This window comes from Perognathus longimembris, chromosome 7 (genome assembly GCF_023159225.1).
Source record: "Perognathus longimembris pacificus isolate PPM17 chromosome 7, ASM2315922v1, whole genome shotgun sequence".
Classification (NCBI taxonomy): domain Eukaryota; kingdom Metazoa; phylum Chordata; class Mammalia; order Rodentia; family Heteromyidae; genus Perognathus; species Perognathus longimembris.
Genome location: NC_063167.1, coordinates 76,019,750 through 76,042,369, shown reverse-complemented (window position 1 = coordinate 76,042,369; position 22,620 = coordinate 76,019,750). Strand labels below are relative to the sequence as shown.

General features: G+C 39.8%; 1 protein-coding gene and 1 long non-coding RNA gene across 4 annotated transcripts in view; both read right to left on the bottom strand.

The window, feature by feature from the left end:
- Positions 1 to 568: 568 nt before the first annotated feature.
- Mtf2 (metal response element binding transcription factor 2) overlaps positions 569 to 22,620 on the bottom strand; it is a 47,805-nt gene continuing 25,753 nt past the window's right edge. For all 3 annotated transcript variants that reach the window (XM_048351982.1, XM_048351983.1, XM_048351984.1), the window contains 6 exons: positions 18,597 to 18,664; positions 16,935 to 17,105; positions 3,825 to 3,930; positions 3,673 to 3,725; positions 3,458 to 3,562; positions 569 to 2,965 (listed from right to left, as the gene is read on the bottom strand). In XM_048351982.1, the coding sequence (XP_048207939.1) occupies positions 2,608 to 2,965; positions 3,458 to 3,562; positions 3,673 to 3,725; positions 3,825 to 3,930; positions 16,935 to 17,105; positions 18,597 to 18,664 (861 nt within the window). In that variant the 3' untranslated portion in view covers positions 569 to 2,607. The remainder of the gene's footprint in view (positions 2,966 to 3,457; positions 3,563 to 3,672; positions 3,726 to 3,824; positions 3,931 to 16,934; positions 17,106 to 18,596; positions 18,665 to 22,620) is intronic.
- On the bottom strand, positions 9,345 to 11,678 carry LOC125355554. Its single transcript, XR_007211680.1, has 3 exons — positions 11,623 to 11,678; positions 10,467 to 10,473; positions 9,345 to 9,355 (listed from the first exon to the last, which is right to left on the bottom strand). It is a non-coding gene; the product is annotated as an uncharacterized LOC125355554 (long non-coding RNA).

The window sequence follows — 22,620 nt, the reverse complement described above, 5'->3', positions numbered from 1 at the left end:
GGGACAAGGTTCAATATGGGGATTGAGGTTTCAGGCCATCCTGGGCAAACAAATCCAAGAGACAATCATCTCCAAATAACCAGCAAAAAAGCTGAAAGTGGAGATGTGGCTCAAGTGGTAGAGAACCAGCCATTAGCAAAAAAGCTGACCCAGAAGCAAGACCCTGCACTAGCATTCACATGTGCACACACAAGGAAAGGAAAGGGAAAGGGAAGGAGAGGAAAGGGGAGGGGAAAGAGGAAAGGAAAAGAAAGGAAAGGAAAGGAAAAAAGCTGAGAAGCTAAATCTGAATTTTTCTAATGTTTAGGCCCACAGGTATTGAGGCAAAATGTCTTACAGGTATAAAGTGTGCAAGCTGCCTAAATGTTATCTTATTTTTTAACACCACCAAAAATGAGCATGCAATGCTTATTACATGGAGAACAAAGCAAACTAATAGCATTTTTGAAAAGATTACCTCAAATAATAAACATAATTAGAAAATCCTTACCTCTGAAGCTAAATAAAAGCAATTAGCTGCTGCACCAGTGTGTATTTTCAATCGAATACAGAAGCAAAACTCATTAGCTCTTTAAAAAATACACACATTTAATGTTGGTCTGTTTTAATTCTAAGTAAAGCAATTCCAAAAATACAAACTGAACATCAGAGCCATGTGAGCCACCATGATAAAATAAACATTCACAATAATTACGTCTAAAGACAATTCAGCTTGATAAATCATCTTCCAAGTATGTTTAAAGAGAGAGCTACTAAAAATACTGCTGGTGTTCAGTTAGAATTAAAGGACTTAGGAAAAATGAAAGAATATGATACAGGTGGAGTGAATAAGGTTACACGGGATTTACATTTTCCATTACCCCTAGATATAAACAAACATTCAAAAATCAACACAAACTCCGTGTGTTATTCAAAATATTGCAGCTGCAGGAAAGGCAACTTTAAATTAATAGCTAGGGGAAAATCAAGTTTTGGTGGAGGTAAACAGAAGTGACAGTTTTTAATTAGCACTTTTGTAAAGCTCATCTATACCTGGTCAACCAGGAACCAAATGCAGGACAGCGACGTTCTCTGCTTCTTTTGGCTATAATATGACAAGAAAAAGTCATCTTTTGAAGATGTTTAAAGAAATAAAGCAACTTTCTTTATAGACAAATAATCAATTAATGGAATAAATAAGTACTAACCCACATTTTTACCACTCTGTCATCACTACTCTTTACATATTTTTTTTTCAATTTTGGCAGCAAATTCCCCCCCAAGTCTTAGCCTATGTTCCACCAATCACTTTTAAAAGTAAAATGAATAGCCACCAAAATAAGAATATTCTTCTGTTTACTCTTTGGCTAAGAAAGAAAACAAACAAAAAGAAACAAGACAACTCTAACACTGGTGATAAAAGAAAACTGATCTTTTTACATGGAAAATAAAGTTATCAATTTAAATCTTGGTACATTTTATAAAAACAAGAGGTAATGTTGTAATAAAACAGCAGCAGCCTCAGCTGGCAACATACTGTTCGTTAATAACCCTGTGCAATAAAATACTTTGTTCACACTACACTTATTCAGACATGACTAACATTTACTACAGACGTTTCAGGAATCTTCACGGGACTCCAATAGACTTACTGTTCAAACTGAGAGACATTTACAATCATAATGTGCCATGAAAACTTGAAAATGTTACTTCTAGTAGGAAATGTTGGTGTTACTTGAATTGGTTTCAGGTACTGAACAGCTGAGTCACAAGGGCTCAGAGTAAAAGCATTCTAGAAGCCCAGAACACTGGTGTTCAAACCTTCAGTATACACTAAGACTTGTTTGACACATTTCTCTTCATACATAGCAAGCAACAGCACCCAATAAAAGCCTGAGAAGAAATGCTGCTGTGTAAATACTGCAACTATTCCTGAAAAAAGAATTATGGGATTATATACTCCAAAGCTGCCAATTCCCATAATTTGTATTGCATAGGTCACATAATCACACACATATATATACACCGCTGTGTATATATATGTACATGCAAAGAATATATTAAGACGACAATGAAGTCTAGTCACAGAGCAATTTACAGGCTCAATATATTTTTTACACTTTGCTTGAAAGAAAATTTCAATTATTTTACAGTCTTTCAGTAGGCATTATATACACTGCACTTTATGAAATCTAAAAGGTATTGAAGTAAATTTTTCCAACATTTTGGTAACAAAACAGACAATGTTTCTCCAAATACTTGTGCTATCTACATGATGTGTTTGCTGTGATAACCACTAATCACAAAAACTGACTCAATGAATTAGAGAAATTATCTAATACCATGCATGTGTGGAATCATATTTAATATCCTATCCTAGAAACATACTACAAACCTGAAGATTTAAAAAATTAAGTCTCTGTTCTGATTTTTAAAAGATATCTTTTTATGACAATATCCGTAACAGTGACAAGTACATGTTAAGGCTAGTATCATCTCCTGTGATTTTTTTTGTTGTTGTTTTGCTTTATTTTATTAAGAAAGATAGTAAAAGCCAGACTCCTTTAGGGCTCTGAACAGTACCTACAGAAACTGAGAGTGCAGTGAACATAATGTTCAGTCCTACAGTCAGGATGCAGTTGCTCCTTCCCACTCCACAAGATACTGCACCTTTCCATCAAGCGTCACCCGACGAGCCAAAACTCGGTATTTTTCGCCACATGCTATTCTACCTGCAGCACCAAAATAACTAGTAATGGAGTTTTTCAGATGATTGAGTTGTAACTCCTGATCTGCTAAGTTATTCAGGATCTCTGTGTTAAGTTCCTCAAACTGATAATCTTCTTTGCCTTCATCATCTTTTACAATTTCTGAGTTCTGCGTCTGGAGTGCTCTTCTTGGAAGACGACCTCTTCTTCTACGCAAATGTGGTATTGCAGCAGGCCAAGATCTTCCTGTGCGAGTTCTTTTTCTTGAGTCAGACAATCTACAAAAAAGAAAAGGACACAATTATCTATAACTTTTTTTTGTTTTCTTCTTTGCTACTGGGCATCAAACCCAGGACATTGCACTTGCTAGGCAAGTGCTTTGCCACTGCGCTGATATTTTTTTTAATCCTAAATTCAAATTGCTTTTTCACTGACAAAATGATTTATGTGTCCAATACAGGCTTACTGGAGAGAACAAACTCAATCTTTTTACCACAAAGCAAACTTACATAATAAAGACATCAAAAGGACTAAAAGAAATGTGCAGTATAGCCTCTGAACATTGGCTATACTACAAATTTCTAATAAATTTGCAAATCTTACTGCATATTCTAAAAGCAAAAATATTCCGATGACTATTAACAATGTGAGAAGTCTACATATGTATTGCTTTTGAAAAAACTGAAACTTTCCATTTTAACTGCTAAAACTTATTCAGTCATTAAAAGAACCTGAAAGAAAATTAAGGAAGAGAAATGTAAAATACCTACCCATAATGCCTGGAAATGCTAGACGAGGTAGTTTCTTTTGTACTGGAAGCACCCGTGAAATCCACATCTGAGGTATTGGACGAGTGTGCAGTTCCCTCAGTCCTCCTGAGACAAAAGAATTTAAATGGTATGACAACTATATTATATAACAATAGAAAGACTAATTCTTTCAAAAAGAAAATTCCTAAGAAAGAAAATAATAGCTTTCTATTTACCCTATAGAGCAAGGTAAATCCAACGTAGGATTCTCAGAAATGGATTCTTTATCCTGGAAATAAAAAAATTACTCAAGACATGGATCTACAACAATAGGAAAAAACACAAACTTCTTAGTAACTTCATACACCTTTACTTATAATTATCTTACCAAAGTTGGCTCAGCAGTCTTCTGAATCATTTTTCTTGTATATGGACCAGGAGGACGACCTACCGATTTTTTCTTTCCTTTTTTTTCTATTCCATTACTAATGTCTCTAAAATGGGGGGGGGGGGGGGGGAGAACATTATGTCTTTAATCTCTCCATAAAAAAGCGTAACTTTAAATATAATTACACACATGTATTTTGTTTTTATATTTTCTTAATGGTAACAGAAAAATTATATTAAACAAGTTGGATTTATGAATTTATTCAAGTGCATATTAGATAATACATTCTAATTTGAAACAAATAACATATTAACTTGGGATATTACATTATGAAAAGTTTAAGGGAAACTAGGCTCATGCTTGTAATCCTATGTACCCAGAAGCTGAGATATGAGGATTAGTTTGAAACCAGCCCAGGCAGGAAAATCCATGAAAATCTTTCCTCCAATTAACCACCAGTCTATGAAAGTGGTAGAGTGCTAGTCTTGAGCATAAAAGCTCAGGGACTGAGCCCAGGATTAGCAGGAAAAAAAAGTTTCAGGGAAAAGGTTCTCTTTATTATAAACCTAGAATATACATGCCATGGAGATAAAGATTTAAAATGCAGCAACAACTATACTGGATGGAATATTTTCATCCTACTAATAGTTTGTTTTGTTTAGGTTGATACTATTTAGGGAAATTTTCAAGGATTTACTTCTAGAAAAAGTGACTATACAATTAGTAATTTAGGCTGTGCACCGGTGGCTCACATCTGTAATCCTAGCTTACATGGGAGGCTGAGATCTGAGGATCATAGTTCCAAGCCAGCCCAGGAAAGTCTATGAGACTCTTCTCACTGATTAACCACCAGGAAACCAGAAGAGGTGCTATGCCTCAAGTGGTAGAGCAGTAGCCTTAAGCTGAACAGATCAGGGTCAATGCCAGGAGAAGAAAAGAAGAAGAAAAAGAAGAAGAAGAAGAAGAAGAAGAAGAAGAAGAAGAAGAAGAAGAGGAGGAGGAGGAGGAGGAGGAGGAGGAGGAGGAGGAGGAGGAGGAGGAGGAGGAGGAGGAGGAGGAGGAGGAGGAGGAGGAGGAGGAGGAGGAGGAGGAGGAGGAGGAGGAGGAGGAGGAGGAGGAGGAGGAGGAGGAGGAGGAGGAGGAGGAGGAGGAGGAGGAGGAGGAGGAGGAGGAGGAGGAGGAGGAGGAGGAGGAGGAGGAGGAGGAGGAGGAGGAGGAGGAGGAGGAGGAGGAGGAGGAGGAGGAGGAGGAGGAGGAGGAGGAGGAGGAGGAGGAGGAGGAGGAGGAGGAGGAGGAGGAGGAGGAGGAGGAGGAGGAGGAGGAGGAGGAGGAGGAGGAGGAGGAGGAGGAGGAGGAGGAGGAGGAGGAGGAGGAGGAGGAGGAGGAGGAGGAGGAGGAGGAGGAGGAGGAGGAGGAGGAGGAGGAGGAGGAGGAGGAGGAGGAGGAGGAGGAGGAGGAGGAGGAGGAGGAGGAGGAGGAGGAGGAGGAGGAGGAGGAGGAGGAGGAGGAGGAGGAGGAGGAGGAGGAGGAGGAGGAGGAGGAGGAGGAGGAGGAGGAGGAGGAGGAGGAGGAGGGGGGAGGGAGGGGGGAGGGGGAGGGAGGGAAGGGGGAGAAGGAGGAGATGGGGGGAGGAGGAAAGAGGGGGGGAGGAAGAGGAAGGGAAAAAGGAGAGATTATTTGATAGACTATCTAAAAAAAAGCTACAAATAAGTAATATCCACTGCTTTATTTATTGTGAAATAAATGTCTCATGGCTTTTAATGTGTACCATAATTTAACTGATGTCTAACATCAAAATTCAGATCATAAATGGCTGATAGAATATTTTTGGACAATCCCAATTTAAGTAAAACTGGCTTGTAGTTAAGTGAATTTGAACTTTAAAAAAAATACTGTCACTGTCTCCCTTTCTGTGATATGATTGGACTTAGTAATGTTCAATTTTTCATTCAGCAAGATAGGGAACAATATCTGTCAAAGATTGGTTTCATATTCAGATTTATATAGCTAATTATGAGAACATCTTTAAATATGAGGAATATCCCTTCACTGTCTCATAACCAGGCAAGATTAACGTGTTTCAATTCATAATCATTAACCTGTTAAAGGCAATGGTTGCTGATGAGGAAGCAATGCCTACATTTTTGGTCTTGACTTTGCCAATTCAATTAGAATTCCCTGTCTCTGAAATCTGTCCTTTACTAATAGAAAGGCATTTTTTTTTACTGTGGCTTATGTAAAAGTGAGAAATAAAGAATATTTGGACTAAGGAATGTGGCTTAGTGGTAGAGTGCTGGCGAAGCATACATGAAGCTGTGGGTTTGATCCCTCAGCAGCATCACATAAACAGAAAGAGCTGGAAGCGGTGGTTTGGCTCAAGAAGTAAGAGTGCTAGCCTTGAGCAAAAAGAAGTCAGGGACAGTGCTCAGGCCATGAGTCCCAAGCCCCAGGACTGGCAAAAACAAAACAAAACGAAAGAATATTTAACACGTCTCAAAAAAGAAAGTGACAGGAATAGCAAGCATTTCTTTCCTTTAAGGAAGAAACCTTAAAATAGAGTAGATAAATACTACTCTATTACATATTTCAAATGATTATGATACATTATCAACATTTTGTCATTCTATTCCCTTAACTCTACAAATAATTATTCCTTATCGTTTGTTTACTAGTTTTTCTCTGTACTACTCAAACTATCTTTTTCATCATGTTCCACTGAGAAAATATTCCCTTGAGATAGAAACTGCCACCACTGGTGGCTCACGCCTGTAAATCCTTTGCCACTCAGGAGGCTGAGATCTGAGGATCAAGGTTGGAATCCAAATTCAGCCAAGGCAAGAAACTCCTTGAGACGCTTATCTTCAATAAACTACTCAAAAAAGCCAGAAGTGGTGCTGTGACTAACGTGGTAGAGTGCTAGCCTTGCGCAGAGAGAGGCTCAGAGACAATGCCCAGGCCCAGAATTCAAGAACCAGGACTGGGAGGAAAAAAAAAAAAAAACTATTGGAAAAGAATATTAGTCATCCAATTTCTGAATGTATCTATTAAAATAAGCATCTATACCCATCTTTTCCTTTCTTACTCTTTTCAATAGAAAGGTGCTTCTATCAAAAGCCACTCTCACATTTCTAGGTTCTAAATTCCCTTACTTTTTTGGTTCTCAAAAAATTACAGTATCTTCAATTAGCTCCACTTTCTCCTCCATCTATCTCTTTTTCTGCATTAGGTCATTTTTATTAGCAGGCAAAAATAGGTTCCAGTTGAGTGCTGGTGGCTCATGCCTGTAATCCTAGCTACTCAGGAGGCTGAGATCAAAGGATCGGGGTCCCAAGCCAGCCCAGACAGAAAAGTCCCGGCAGAAAAGTCCCTTTATCTCCAAGTAACCATTCAAAAACCAAAAGTGGCACTATGGCTCAAAGCATTAGCTAGCTAGCCTTGCAAAGCAGAGCTCAAAGACAGTGCCCAAGCCCACAACAACAACAAAAATAGGTTCCAATCATCTCCCATTTATTAAAAAAGATAATCATTTACTAATCCCAGTGCACACAGCAACTGCCATTCCATTTGTCAGTTTCCATTCACAGTAAAACTGAGCTTTGACAATTTAACCCTTCCGACTTTCTTCCTTCTCAATCAGAATTCTTCTTAAAAGATCTCCTCCCTTCACCCCAATGCTTATTATTGTTTTGAATATACCTATGTCCTTGCTATGTAGAAGCCAACAGTGCCTCATTCAACAGTATTTCAAGCCATTTCAATCTGCCTTGTATCTCTTTACCACCAAGTAAAATACTTTTGTCAAGGCCACAAATAACAAACATTAACAGTAGTTAATAAGTATTTTTCTCTCATTTTAATCTACCTTTCACAAACATCCAACATAGTTTAATATACTCTGCTTTCTAATATACTACTTTTCTCAAATATTGGCTTTCTTTTGACTTTCATGGCATCAAACTTTCCTGGTTTCACAAGTGGAAGTGTGCCTCAAGGGATAGAGCACAAACCTTCAGTGAAAAAGCCAAGTGATTCAAGGCCCTGAGTTCAGTACTGGCCAAGAAAAAAAAAATTGTTTCCTACTCTCACTGATCTTTTTTCCCCTTTATTTTACCACTTCCAAAATAATTGGGGGAATAGCAAGTATTGGGGTTTGAGTCAAAGCCTTGGACTTAAGTTCATTTCTCAGATAAGGTCCTATTTTTTTTTTGTTTATTTTTGCCATTCCTGGGGTTTTGAACTCAGGGCCTGAGCACTGTCTCTGGATTGTTTTTGCTCAAGGCTAGCTAGCGCTCTACCACTTGAGCGACAGTGCCAATTCTGGCTTTTTTTTTTTTTTTTACATATGCGGTACTGAGGAATTGAACCCAGGGCTTCATGTATCTGAGGCAAGCACTCTTCCACTAGGCTGTATTCCCAGCCCAGGTCCTGTGTTTTTGCGAGGGCCAATCTTAGACCAAGATCCTCCTGCTATGTCTCTCCTACCTAGATGGGATTACAGGCATGAACAGCTTGTTTGTTGCATAGAGGTCTTACTAACTTTCCCTGGGCTGGCCTCCAATGGCCTCCAGTATCTGGAAACTATAGGCATTCACCACCAAACCTGGCCTTCCAAATTACAAATTATATCAGGACACTATTTCAAGGAGTGTTTCTTTTCTCTCAACTTTTTCCATAGATAATTTCATTTATTCTCTTAGTTTTACAAATCAGCTTCTAAATTTATAGTGCCTAGTTTATTTCTAGAAGCTCTTTAGTTACAAATCAATTCACCTATATATTTCATATTACTCAACCTCAAGTGTAACAAATACAATGGGGGGGGGGGGGAATGAGGGAGAAGGTAACAAACAGTACCAGAAATGTACCCAAGGCATAACATATGAGACTGTAACCTCTCTGTACATCACTTTGACAATAAGAAAAAAAAACACCCAATTACAATCAGAAAAATCCTTCAATCATCTTGCCATAAAGCACTTGAGGCTGGGAATGTGGCTTAGCGGTAGAGTGCTTGCCTAGCATGCATGAAGCTCTGGGTTCGATTCCTCAGTACCATACACATAGCAAAGGCCAGAAGTGGTACTGTGGCTCAAGTGGTAGAATGGTAGCTCAGGGACAGTGCCCAGGCCAAAAACCCTTGATAATAGATGTTTGCCAAAATATGTATCTTGGTTAAGAAACACTACTGGAGAGTGGAAGATGCACCGACTAATAAGGAGGCACCCCAACTTGCTCCAACCAAATAGTGAGCTGGGAACTTCAACACCCAATGCCCCATCAAGAGACCAGCAAGCTCAACAACCAGAACAAACAGATAAAAAGAATAAAGAAAAGAAAGCCGATATTCTGCACGAAGCCGGAAAATCTCGGGCACCACCCCCACCCCAACAGGGCCAGGCAGAGCAAGCGGGCAGCACAGAAGGGACAGCAGAAAATTCCCGCTGCCAGTGCAGAGACCACACCGCAGAAGCTCCACAGACCCAGACCTCCCACCACGGAAAAATCCCACAGCATCGCAGGACACAAACAGACTCCAGGACCAGTAAGTTCCCCCTTTGTCTCCTCCCCCCCGGCCCCCCAAACGGGAGAACAGCTCTGGCAGAGACCCAAAACTTGATTTGGACCTCATCGCAAGGGGACAAAGAAACCAGAGCTCCCCACTCCTTCCCCCTAGGACCAGGAGCTAGCAGTGAATGGAGCAACTCCCAACAAAGCCGCTTGGGGAGACACATTAGGCCTGAGTCCCCTAGCACCCCAGCTGGCGCTACTGAATTTGCATGCACCAGCCCCCCCAGCAGGGACCCTGGGGCTGGTGGGCATTTGACCTCTGGCTGAGGTGCTGGGGTTTGCACGGACTTTCTGAACGGCAGACACACTTGTGCTCACCAGCAATACCAGTGCAATACTTGTGCAATAACAGCCCAGCAGGGTCACCTGAGCCCAAGCACACGCACCTCCCACAGTGGAGGCCCAGAGAGGCCGTGGGCACCAACCCCCCCCCACACACACACACACTTGAACCCGCTTGGGGTCAGGCATACCGCCCCACAGCAGAATCACAAGAGGACACAAGCACCCTCCAACAGTCCAGGACAGCGTGCCCCCAAAAGATGCACGAGACCTCACACAAACATGCCCACCAGCACTAAAATGTGCAAACTCATGTGTCCCACAGAAGGCGTGGGCAGGTCAGTATCCTAGCCCTCCAGCAGGAGGGCCCTGCACCCACTCCCCCACAGGAGCACACAGGTAAGTGAGCTCCCCCTCAGCGGCAACACTCTGCACAAGTGGGCATACCTCCATCAGTAGCAACACTCACTCTAATATGCGCACTCTGCACAGGTGGGTGAGCTGCCCCTCAGCAGCAACACTTGCTCTGAGAGGCGAGCACTCCTGACCCACAGCAACTAGCAGGGAAAGAAACAAAAAAGAGAAAAGTCTCCACGCCACACCGAATCGGCAACCCGAGAACCCCAACGGGCTCACAAGGGTCAGCACAGCACAGTGGCAGGGTACGGACCTGCAGAGAAAGCCACAGAATCTATCCACCCTTAACTGCGGTGAGGGTGACTGCATTGGCAACAACCAAGGTGGACACACTAACACATAGGGCAGTAAGGTACAACGGCAGTAAGCTACAACAGCAGAACTCAAACCCAGAGCCAGGATACAAACAAGTTCTGGGAACCAGCACAAAGCCAAGCCAAGGCCGCCACCTACAGGCCACCGAAAAGTGCAGGGGCAAATCAAGAATTCATAACTCCTTCATCCCAGATGCATAAATCACAAAGAAATATTACAAATTTTACGAAAGGTCAAGTCAACTCACCAGCTCCAAAAAACAGTACAACCAAATGGAGAATAAAAAAAAAAAAAAAACACTTCAGACTATAATAGCAGAAATGACCCAAAGCATCAGGAACGAATTCCAAAAACAATTCCAGGAATTCAGGAAGGGATTCTCAAAGGAACTTCAGGAAGTAAATGAAAAAATGGAAGTAAAAATAGATATAGTCCAATCCTCATTTAAAGACCTTAACATCCTGAGAACCGAAATGCATGAAAAAAGGGAATCAAAATGCAACTCATTAAAAGAAATTACCACACTGAGAGCTGGCATCTAGCAACCATAAACAGCTCACGTGCCTCAATGCAAATTACACTTGAAGCCATGTCACAAAGGATTGATCATTTGGAATCTAAGGACCTGAAGATTATCACACTCCAAGAAACTGTCAACCTTCAATGAAGGCAGACTAATCTGGAGACAGTGGACAGGGAGAAGAGATCAAATCTGCATATAATCGGAATAGATGAAGAAGAACAGTTTCAGAGCAGAGGCATACAACACATATTCAATAGAATTATTACAGACAACTTCCCCAATCTCAAAAGGGAAAACCTTACCCAAATAACAGAAGCATACAGGTCACCTAGCAGACCAGATCCTAGAAGATCTTCCCCCAGACACATTATTATCGAGGCCTCAGATCTCAAGAATAAGAGGCAAATTTTGAACACAGCCAAAACGAAGAAAGAACTATATTACAATGGAAAAAAGATCAGGGTCATGACAGACATCGCCACATAAACATACAATACACTAAGAGCATGACCTGAAGGCCAACAACTGCCAACCCAGACTTCGATACCCAGAAAAATTAGAATTTACTTTTGAGGGAGAAACTAAAACCTTCCACAGCAAAGAAAAATTGAAGGAATATATAAACAAAGAGCCAGCCCTACAGAGAATTCTAAGAGAACATCCCCCAACAGAAAACAGACAGGACCTCTATACAGAAACTCCAATAGCCAGAACCCAGTAGAAAAAAACAGCACAATAAACACAAGAAAGGAAAGGAAAGAAGCAAACCACAGCTTAACAGGAAAATGGAAGGGAAAAAAACACACATATCCACATTAATGGACTGAACTCTCTGATAAAAAAAAGATTGGCAGAGTGGATCCACAAACAAGACATATCTATCTGTTGTCTTCAAGAGACCCATCTTACAGCAAAGGACAAAAACAGGCTCCGAATGAAAGGATAGAGTAAGATCTTCCAAGCAAAGTCACCTACCAAAATGGCAGGGGTAGCCATCCTGATATTTCAGACAAGCTAGACTGTTCACTAAAATCAGTTCAAAAAGATAAAGAAGGATACTACATATTAATACAGGGAAGAATCCAGAAAGAAGATATCACGGTGACAAACTTAAACTCACCAAAAAAAAAGAGGCCCTAAATATGTCACACAAATTCTTTCAGAACTACAGAACAAGACAGACCCAAATACAATCATAGTGGGAGATTTTAATACTACACCCTCTCCAAGAGACAGATCCAACACACAGAGGATTAGCAAGGGAGCCCAAGACCTAAGTAACACCATATCCCACATGGATCTAACAGATCTGTACAGTGATTTCACCCTACAGAGACTCAATACACACTCTGCTTAGCAGCCCATGGAACATACTCCAAAACAGATCATATCATAGTCCACACAAAGAACCTCAGCAAATACAAGAGTATTGACATTATCCCATGTATTCTATCTGATCACAATGGAATTAAGCTAGCCCTCAGTAAGAAGGGATACTGCAGAAACTACACAAATACTTGGAGGCTAAACTCCTCACTATTTAACACTTTGGTCACAGAGCAAATTAAGGACAAATTAACGAGTTCATAAGCGAAAATGACAATGAGAATACATCACAAAGAAACCTATAGGATACAGCAATGGCAGTGCTGAGGGGCAAGATCACTGATTGCCCTCAGCACACACATTAAAAGAATGGAATCAGAACAGGTAAATAACCTCATGATGCAGTTAAAACGATTGGAGAAAAAAGAAAAAATTGAATCTAAAACTACTAGCAGAGAGCTCACAAAGATTAAAGAAGAGATACATCAGATTGAGAACTGAAAGACCATCCAACAAATAAATAAAACTAAAAGCTGGTTCTTTGAGAAAATAAATAAAATTGACAGACCCCTTGCAAGACTTACAAAAAAAAAAAAAAAAGATGAGAAGAGACTCATATCCATAAGATCAGGGACTCCACTGGAAAAATTACAACAAATACACAAGATATTCAAACAATTATAAGGAACTATTTCCAGAACCTTTACTCACTAAAGAACAAGAATTTTACAGAGATGGATCAATTCTTAGAGAAGTATAAACTGCCCAAACTGAGTCAAGAAGAAATAAATCAACTAAATAAACTAATAACCTACAGTGAGATACAGGAAGTAATCAAGAGCCTTCCAACAAAGAAAAGCCCGGGCCCGGATGGATTCACCAATGAATTCTATAAAATCTTCAGTGAGGAGCTAATACCAATCCTCCTCAAACTCTTCTGTGAAATAGAAACAGAGGGAGAAATCCCAAACTCATTCTATGAAGCTAATATCATACTCATCCCCAAGCCAGGCAAAGACCCAACAAAAAAAATAGAATTACAGACCAATATCACTAGTGAACATAAATGCAAAAGCTCCTCAACAAAAGAATTAGCTAACAGGATCCAGAAACTGATCAAGAAAATTATACATCACGGCTTCATCCCACAGATGCAAGGCTCATTCAACATCTGCAAATCAATAAACGTAATTGACATTAACAGAGCTAAGTCACATCCTCATCTCAGTCGAGGCCCAAAAAGCCTTTGACAAAATACAGCACCCATACATGTTAAAAGCCCTGGAGAGAACAGGAATAGAGGGAACATTCTTTAAAACAATAAAAGCCATATAACAGACCAACTGCTATTATCATATGAAATGGGGAAAAATTAAAACCATTTCCCCCCTAAAATCAGGAACAAGACAAGGATGCCCACTCTCCCCACTTCTAGTCAACATAGTGCTGGAATCTCTAGCCACAGCAATAAGGCAAGAAGAGGGCATTAAAGGGATCATCATTGGTAAAAAAAAAGAAATCAAACTATCCCTATTCGCAGATGACATGATCTTATATCTGAAGAACCCAAAAAAAAACAAAACAAAAAAACTCAGCCCCCAAACTCCTAGAACTAATAATAAACCATTCTGTCAAACTAGCAGGTTACAAAAATCAACCCACAAAAATAGGCAGCTTCTCTGTACACCAGCAATGTAACAAGCAGAAAAGGAAATTATGGAAATAATACTATTTGCAATAGCTAAAATAAGAGTAGATTATCTAGGGATTGACCTTACCAAAGATGTGAATGACCTATTTAATGAGAACTATAAAAATCTAAAAGAAGAAATCAAAGAGGACACCAGGAGATGGAAAGACCCCATGCTCATGGGTAGGCAGAATCAATATAGTGAAAGTGGCCATATTGCCTAAAATGTTATACAAATTCAATGTAATCCCCATCAAAATCCCAGCTACATTCTTCACTGAAATAGAGAAAACCCATAAATTCATATGGAACAACAAAAGACCTAGAATAGCCAAAACAATTCAGAGTAGGAGAGACACTAGAACTTATAGGCATAAGCAGGAACTTCCTGAACGAAGTCCAAGGGGCACAACAGATAGGAGAGATTAGATAAATGGGACTACTACAAAATAAAATGTTTCTGCACAGCTAAAGACATAGCCACTAAACTAGAAAGACAGCCAATCATATGGGAAAGGATCTTCACCAGCACAGCAACAGACAAAGGCCTAATATCCGTCATCTACAGAGAACTCAAAAAACTAAGCCCCTCCAAGCCCAGTAAGCCAATTAAATGGGCAAAGGAGCTAAAGAGAGACTTCACAAGAGAAGAAATAAAAATGGCAAAGAAACATATGAGGAAATGTTCAACATCCCTGGTAGTAAAGGAAATGCAAATAAAAATGACCCTGAGATACCACCTCACCCCAGTTAGAATGGCCCATACTCTGAACTCAGGCAAAAACAAATACTGGAGGGGATGCGGGGAAAGAGGAACCCATCTCCACTGTTGGTGGGAGTGCAAATTAGTACAACCACTTTGGAGAACAGTATGGAGGTTCTTCAAAAAGCTCAGCATAGACATATCCTATGACCCAGCCATCTATCCTCAACAACAGGTCTAAGCATCTAGAGATGACAGCCATCTATCCTGAACAACATATCCTAGGCATCTATCCTGAACAACAGGTCTCATGATACCATAAAGACATCTATCTGCACATCCATGTTTATCGCTGCACAATTCACAATAGCCAAAATATGGAAATAACACAGATCCCCATTACAGATGAATGGATCCAAAAAACATGGAACCTGTACACGATGGAATACTACATAGCAATTAGAAATGATAAAATAATGGTAATCGCAGGGAAATGGTCAGAGTTTGAACAAATAATGTTGCCTGAGACAAGCGTAGAACACAGAGAACAAAGGCGCATGGTCTCCTTGATATATGACTGTTGGGGGCGGGGGAAGAACAGCAGAGACCAGGTCCGCAAAATAACAAACTTTTTTTCAAATGGTATTTCCACATGTTTAGGTCAGCGACTTTACATTATGTACCTAAAACCAAACAACTACTAAACAAACATAAAAAGGTCTAGGAAAGACCTATCAGAGGATCAAAATAGCTCAACAGCTACGTACACATGATTATATCAGAGGAGGATAAGCAAAAAGAACTCCAAGAGGAGGACACAGGACGACACTGTTGTCGTTATGTTTAATGTTCTAGGTGAATTTCCTTTGGCGTACCCTACATGGTTACTGTATATGATTTTGGTACACTGGATATTGTATGTATGCTTACCTGAACTAGGGAAGGGAAAGAAAAATGAAGGAGGGTGTAATAAATATGACAACAAATGTACTCATGACCTTATTATGTAACTGTCCCCCCTCTGCACATCACCTTGTCAATAAAATTCAATTAAAAAAAAAAAGAAAAAGAAAAAGAAACACTACCATCAGGGCTGGGAATATGGTCTAGTGGCAAGAGTGATTGCTTCATATACATGAAGCCCTGGGTTGGATTCCTCAGCACCACATAAAGAGAAAAGGGCAGAAGTGGCACTGTGGATCCAGAGTACTAGCCTTGAGCAATAACAAACCAGGAGCAATAAGAAGCCAAGGGAAGTAAGTACTCAGGCCCTAAGTTCAAGTCCCAGGACTGGCAAAAAAAAAAAAAGAAGAGCATTCAAGTCAGGCCTATATTCAAGTCAGGCCTATATTCAAGCTCATGCCTATAACCCTAGCTACTTAGGAGGCAGAGATATGAAGATCATGGTTTAAAGCCAACAGCAATGCCAGGCAGGCAAGTCCATGAAACTCTTAGCCCGATTAATCACCAAGAAGTCAGAAGTAGAGCTACTGTGGCTCAAGTGGTAGAGGGCTAGGCCATCAGCAAAAAAGCCTCAGGGACCTGACCTAGGCCCTCAGTTTAAGCCCACGGATGGAAGATGTACTGGGGTAGGGCAGGGGTGGGGGAGAGACTTAAATGTTTATATCACTTTTAAAGTGACTCTTAGGGGAAAAATAGAAAATCCTTAAGAAACTACAAAACCCCATGTGACCAAGACAAACCCACTCTTTCCCAAGATCTAATCCTCTATAGTCCTCACTCATGCTACATTACTAATTTTCTGTGGTTTCCTAGAATTTGGATCCTGATTTTGCTCTTGTTATTTCTGCTAACTGGAATATTTTTATCTTTCCTATTATCAGGTAATTCTTTAACTCTCAATTTTATCTGTTAAGTATTAAATGTTAAACTCTTTAATGTACACAGTACCTAGAACTTATTGATCCCCAACTCTAAAACAATACACCAATTCTAAATGGCAATAGTATGTGCAGTAATTATTTCACTTATTAATTACCTTTCTTCCCCACTACAATGTAACCCTATCGGGGCAAATTGAAAAATCTAAATCAAGAAACAGACAAATAGGCCAATATTTAAGCTGTTTATTTAAATCAACAGGTTCAATTCCTTGAAAGCCTAAATCCTAAAATAAACACATATCTAGCATCAACTCTTTATGCTTTTATCTAAGAAAGAAGTTACTGACAGGTAATTAATAAGGTAATTGCCACTTGCACTTTCAAATATATTTTTAGATACAGTAAGCTAAAAAGAAAAACTAAATGACACATAGACTTTTACCTTGAATCAGATATAGGTTTGGATGCCTTTCTGCCTTTAATTTTAAATTCGTGGGACGTTCCTTCGGGTTCTTTCTCTGCTTTGAAAGCCATATTTGGTGGCACAGGAGGAACACGAATTCGCAACCCAAACAAATGCTTCTTCTTCTTTATTTCCTTCCCAGACATAAACCTGGATTGTAAAAAAATTAATATTTTAAAAACTGGACATATATACATGGTAGACCCTAACTTGTAATTTTTAGATATAAGGCCCTTATACATGAAACCTCACCCAATACTACAACCTAGATAGAACCCATCCACAGTAGGACATCAAAGGGGATCAGAAGAGAAAAAAGCTCCTGTCTACTTTCATTTTTTTCAAATTGTGGCATCTAAACATGGTATGAGCCCATGGTCCCAGAACTTGGAATACTAAAGTTGAAGGACCATTTGAACCCAGAAGGTTTTACAGGATTTGTTTTGAAACAGGGTCTTGCTATGTGGCCCAGGCTAGCCTCAAATTAAGTGATCCTCCTGCCTCAGTGTCCTGAGTTAGAGCTAAAGACCCTGAGGTTCAAGCCCCACACCAGAAAGAAAAAAAAAGAAAGAGGGGGGAGGGGTCAGGAGAGAACCAAGTACTTAAAAGCAAAGAAGATTCTCTGTATTTTAAGTGTCATCTGATTAAAAACAAAAAAGTGTCTCAAAAAACTTTTGAAAAGAATAACTTTATTTCAGATAGAACCGTGCATAAAGAAAATATAGAAATGTTAATAATCTAAACAGGTATTCGATTCCCCAGCACCACATATATAGAAAAAGTCAGAAGTGGTGCTGTGGCTCAAGTGGTAGAGTACTAGCCTTGAACAAAAGAAGCTCAGCAACAGTGCCCAGGTCCTGAGTTCAAGCTCCAGGACTGGCAAAAAAAAAAAAAGAATATAGGCAAATAATATCACTTAACTATCTCAGACCACTCAGATCAGTAATATTACCTTTCTTCAACTAACTGGTAGTAATACAGTAAGTAATCTCAAAACCACCTTTCCAACAAACCATATTCACATATTTTCCTGTCTTTTGTATTCTGGCAGCCAGCAAGATTATACTTCCCCTTTAGTGAACTGCATTATAAAAATAAATGATTACTAAATATACTTCAACAGAACAGACCACATTTCCCTTTGAAGATACTGACATGACTCCTACCTATCCATGCCCACAAATAATCTTTCTTTTTCCTTTCTTTCCTTTCTTCTTGGCTGGTCCTGGGGCCTGAACTCAAGGCCTTGGCACTGTCCCTGAGCCCCTCTGTGCTCAAGTCTAGCACTCTACCACTTGAGCCACAGCACCACTTCTGGCTTTTTCTGAGCAGTTTATTGGAGATAAGAGTTTCACACACTTTCTTGCCCAGACTGGGTTTGAACCGTGATCCTCAAGACCTCAGCCTCCTGAATAGCTAGCATTACAGGCGTGAGCCATCAGCGCCAGGCTTCTTTTTCAATTCCTCAATCCCTGCTTTACTGTGCCTCAAAAATACAACATTAAAAGGGTATGTACTTGTTACATACACCAATCCCACAAATCGTTATTATTCCTTATACTCATTCCTTATAACTTATTCCTTATACTTATTCCTTATAACTGTCTCTTTCATAGGAATACATAAAATAAATCAACTTACATGGTCTTGTAATCATTTAATGCTTCCAGAACATGCTCATATCTTTCAGATTTTGGTGTGTCTGCCAGCTGTGAAGTATTAAGAAACAATTTAACATGGTACGTCATCCATTTGTAATATACAGGCACTAGACATAAGCAATGTGATGCAGAGGACTGGAAATGACTGGTTGTCAGAAAACTAAGTTCTAATTCCAGGACTTTGCACATTATGTGACCAACTACAGCCATTTAACCTTGTAAGGTTTAGTTCCTTACCTACAAAAAACACAAAGAATAAATTTTGTACTATGTTACTAGTTCATTATCTGAATTAAGTATGTTTATGGAGGAACTTAAAAAAATAAATGCTATAAAAATGAAATTTTAACATTAGTGATTATTGACTTTTTAGTTCTATGACCTGAAGAAATAATATGCTAGAATTATATTAGTATTTATCATAAAGGTACTAATATATATTGAGAGGAAGAAATATAAAAAGTAATGAACTTTATTCCCTGAAACTTCTAATTTTATAATAATCTCTACTTGTAAAAATGCTGTGAGACTGGAGGCATTTATTTCCTAACTTTAGAGTGTAGTTTTACTTTTATTTCTTAACTTTGTAGAGCTCACTTCTTCCTAAATCACTCATAATTTTCCATCATCACAAACCACTTTTAAATCTACATATTCAGTACTAGAAAATATTTTGTTCCAACAGGTCTCCCCCACCACCCCTGCTAAGTTTTCAGCCTCTTCTTCAAAAGTTTGGGCTCAGTTAAATAAAAAAAAAGACAAAGGAACACCCTAAATTAAAGTTAAAAAAAATAATAACACACTTTGAAAATACCACAGATGACTTTTGTTTGATGCCAGTACTGGGACTTTTACTCAGGGTTAGTGCTCTACCACTTGAGCCACAGCTCCACCTCCAGCTTTTGGGGGGTTAATTGGAGATAAGTGTCTCATACATTAACATTTCCTGCCCTAGTTAACTTTGAATCATTATACTCAGATCGCAGCCTCCTGAGTAGCTAGGATTACAGGTGTGAGCTATTGTGCTCAGCTTCACAGGTGACTTAAAACTATAGCATTCTGGGCTGGGAATATGGCCTAGTGGCTAGAGCGCCTACCGTATATACATGAAGCCCTGGGTTCGAATCCCCAGCACCACATATATAGAAAATGGCCAGAAGTGGCGCTGTGGCTCAAGTGGCAGAGTGCTAGCCTTGAGCAAAAAGCAAACCAGGGACAGTGCTCAGGCCCTGAGTCCAAGGCCCAGGACTGGCACAAAAAAAAAAAAAAAAAAAAAAAAAAAAAAAGACCACTATAGCATTCTGTTCTTTTCCCCAAAGTAAAAACTGGCAAATTTTGAAACAGCTTTAAGTGAAAGAGCAAATAAATCTGCACCAAAGGGCACTAGAGCTAGTAAATAGTTAAGTCATCTACTTCAACTTTCATTTTACATGTTGATAAATATGATTAAATTCACTGCTCAAATTTCCTTTGCTACTTAGGGAGAAGCCAGAAAATGAGCTTCAAATGACAGTGGGTACATCCTTTGAATAATCTCTGTGCCATACATATATACATCACAAATCAGTGCTCAGGCCCATACTACTTCCTCATACTGAAATTTCCCAGGTGTGCAATGATAAAAAATCGTCTTTTTTTAAGTGCCTTACACTTTCAAAGCAAAAGTGCTACCGTGAGCTACTCTCCAGCACCAGACTTTCTATTTAAGCAAGAATGAAATAATCAAGATCTTACAGAGTTCAGAAATAAGGCCTACATCTAATTCAACCTTCTACGAAGAAGGTTGGTCGTGAGACTTGAACTCAGGGCATGGACACAGTCTGAGTGCTCTACTACTTTGGGCCATACTTCCATTCTGATTTTCTAGTGGTCCATTTGTAGGTAAGTCTTGTGGACTGTCTGCCTGGGCTAGATTCGAATTGTAATCCTCAGACCTCAAACTCCTGAGTACCTACGATTACAGGTGTGAGCCACAGATGCCCAGCTACAATCTCTTACATAAAAGAATGAAGCCGGGCTGGGAATATGGCCTAGTGGCAAGAGTGCTCACCTCGTATACATGAAGCCCTGGGTTCAATTCCCCAGTACCACATATACAGAAAATGGCCAGAAGTGGTGCTGTGTATCAAGTGGCAGAGTGCTAGCCTTGACCAAAAAAAGAAGCCAGGGACAGTGCTTAGGCCCTGCGTCCAAGCCCCAGGACTGGCCAAAAAAAAAAAAAAAAGAATGAAGCCTAGGGCCTGGGAATATGGCTTAGTGGTGGGGTGCTTGCCTAGCATGCATGAAGTCCTGGGTTTGATTCCTCCACACCACATAAACAGAAAAGGCTAGAACTGGCACTGTGGCTCAAGTGGCAGAGTGTTAACCTTGAGCAAAAAGACCCAGGCCCTGAGTTCAAGCCCTAGGACTGGCAAAAAATAAATAAATCAGTATAATCTTTGTTGTTTTTGGTTTAATTTTCTGTTGTTCTGTATTGTTTTTAGGCATACTAAGGGTTATGGGGGAGTTGGGTTTTGGTTTATATTTTCATACAGGATCTCACTACTTAGCCCAGGCTGGCTATAAATACTGCATAATACTGCCTCAGTCTCCCAAGTAATTTGGTTACAGGTCCATGGTACCAAGCTCAGCTCCCTTCTGCTCTTCTCCCCCTCCAGACACTATTCTCACAGCACATTTATTTCTTATTTATTTTTGCTAGTCCTGGGGCTTGAACTCAGGATATAGGCTCTTTCCCTGAGGCTTCTTTTGCTCAAGGATAGCACTCTACCAATTGAGCCACAGCGCCAATTCCAGTCTTTTCTGTTTCTGGAGTGCTGAGGAATCAAACCCAGGGCTTCATGCATGCTAAACCACCACTAAGCCACAATCCCAGGCCCTACATTTATTTTTTATAAAGTATATTTATGTATTTAATTTATGAATTTATTTCTATGAAAACCTGAACATCATTATTTCAAGTATAATTTCCTTTCAATAAAATACCACACAACTATCAATACTGTTTCATGACATACAGACAGTAAGTATAATACTAAAAGTTTCGGTAACTAATATTTTATGTAAGATTTAAGGTTTCATGTATTGTTGCTAACCAGATTTATTTTCACTTATGTATGGGTTATTTTAATTCACTTTTGTGTAGTCATATTTCAACCTTCAACTAGTTTCACCTTTGTGTTTCTTCCTCCTTCAAAACTAGCACGACAGCCTGGCCCTAGTGGCTCAGGCCAGTAATCCTGTCTACTCAGGGGGCTGAGATCTGAGGATTGTAGTTCCAAGCCTGGCCAGGCAGGAAAGTCCATAACATTCTTCTTCTCAACCCCCACTCCACCCCAGTTCTGGGGCTTGAACTCAAGGCTCGAGCACTATCCCTGGCTTCTTTTTGCTCAAGCCTAGCACTCTACCACTCTAGCAACAGTGCCACTTCTGGCCTTTTCTATATATGTGGTGCTGAGGAATCGAACCCAGAACTTCATGTATGTGAGACAAGCAATCTACCACTAGGCCATATTCCCAGCCCAAGTCCCATGACATTCTTATCTCCAATTCACCACCAGAAAACTAGATGTAATGCTGTGGCTCATGTGGTAGAATGCTAGCCTTAAGCACAAAGAGGATCAGGGACAGAGCTCAGGCACTGAGTTCAAGCCCCACAACTGCATATATTCTATCAAATTTAGGATTTGAGAAGTTTTTGGGGAGAGAAGGTAGTAATTGGGTTTGAACTCAGGGCTTCACACTTGCTAAACAGATGGTCTACTGCATAAACCACTCTGTCAGCTCTTAAGACTTAAAGAATTTTTAAGACCACAATAGAAGGTAGGTTACTATATAATTAGGATTAAAAATCATATCAGGAATCAAAGACAAGTCACAACAGGCAAATTCTAAGAAGTATTAATATCTCATTTTAAACTCTTCAGAAGCAACCTGGTACAACTGAGACACCTTAAGATAAATATCTCAAGTGTTTTTATTGCTTGTCAGTACTTGGGGGAGCA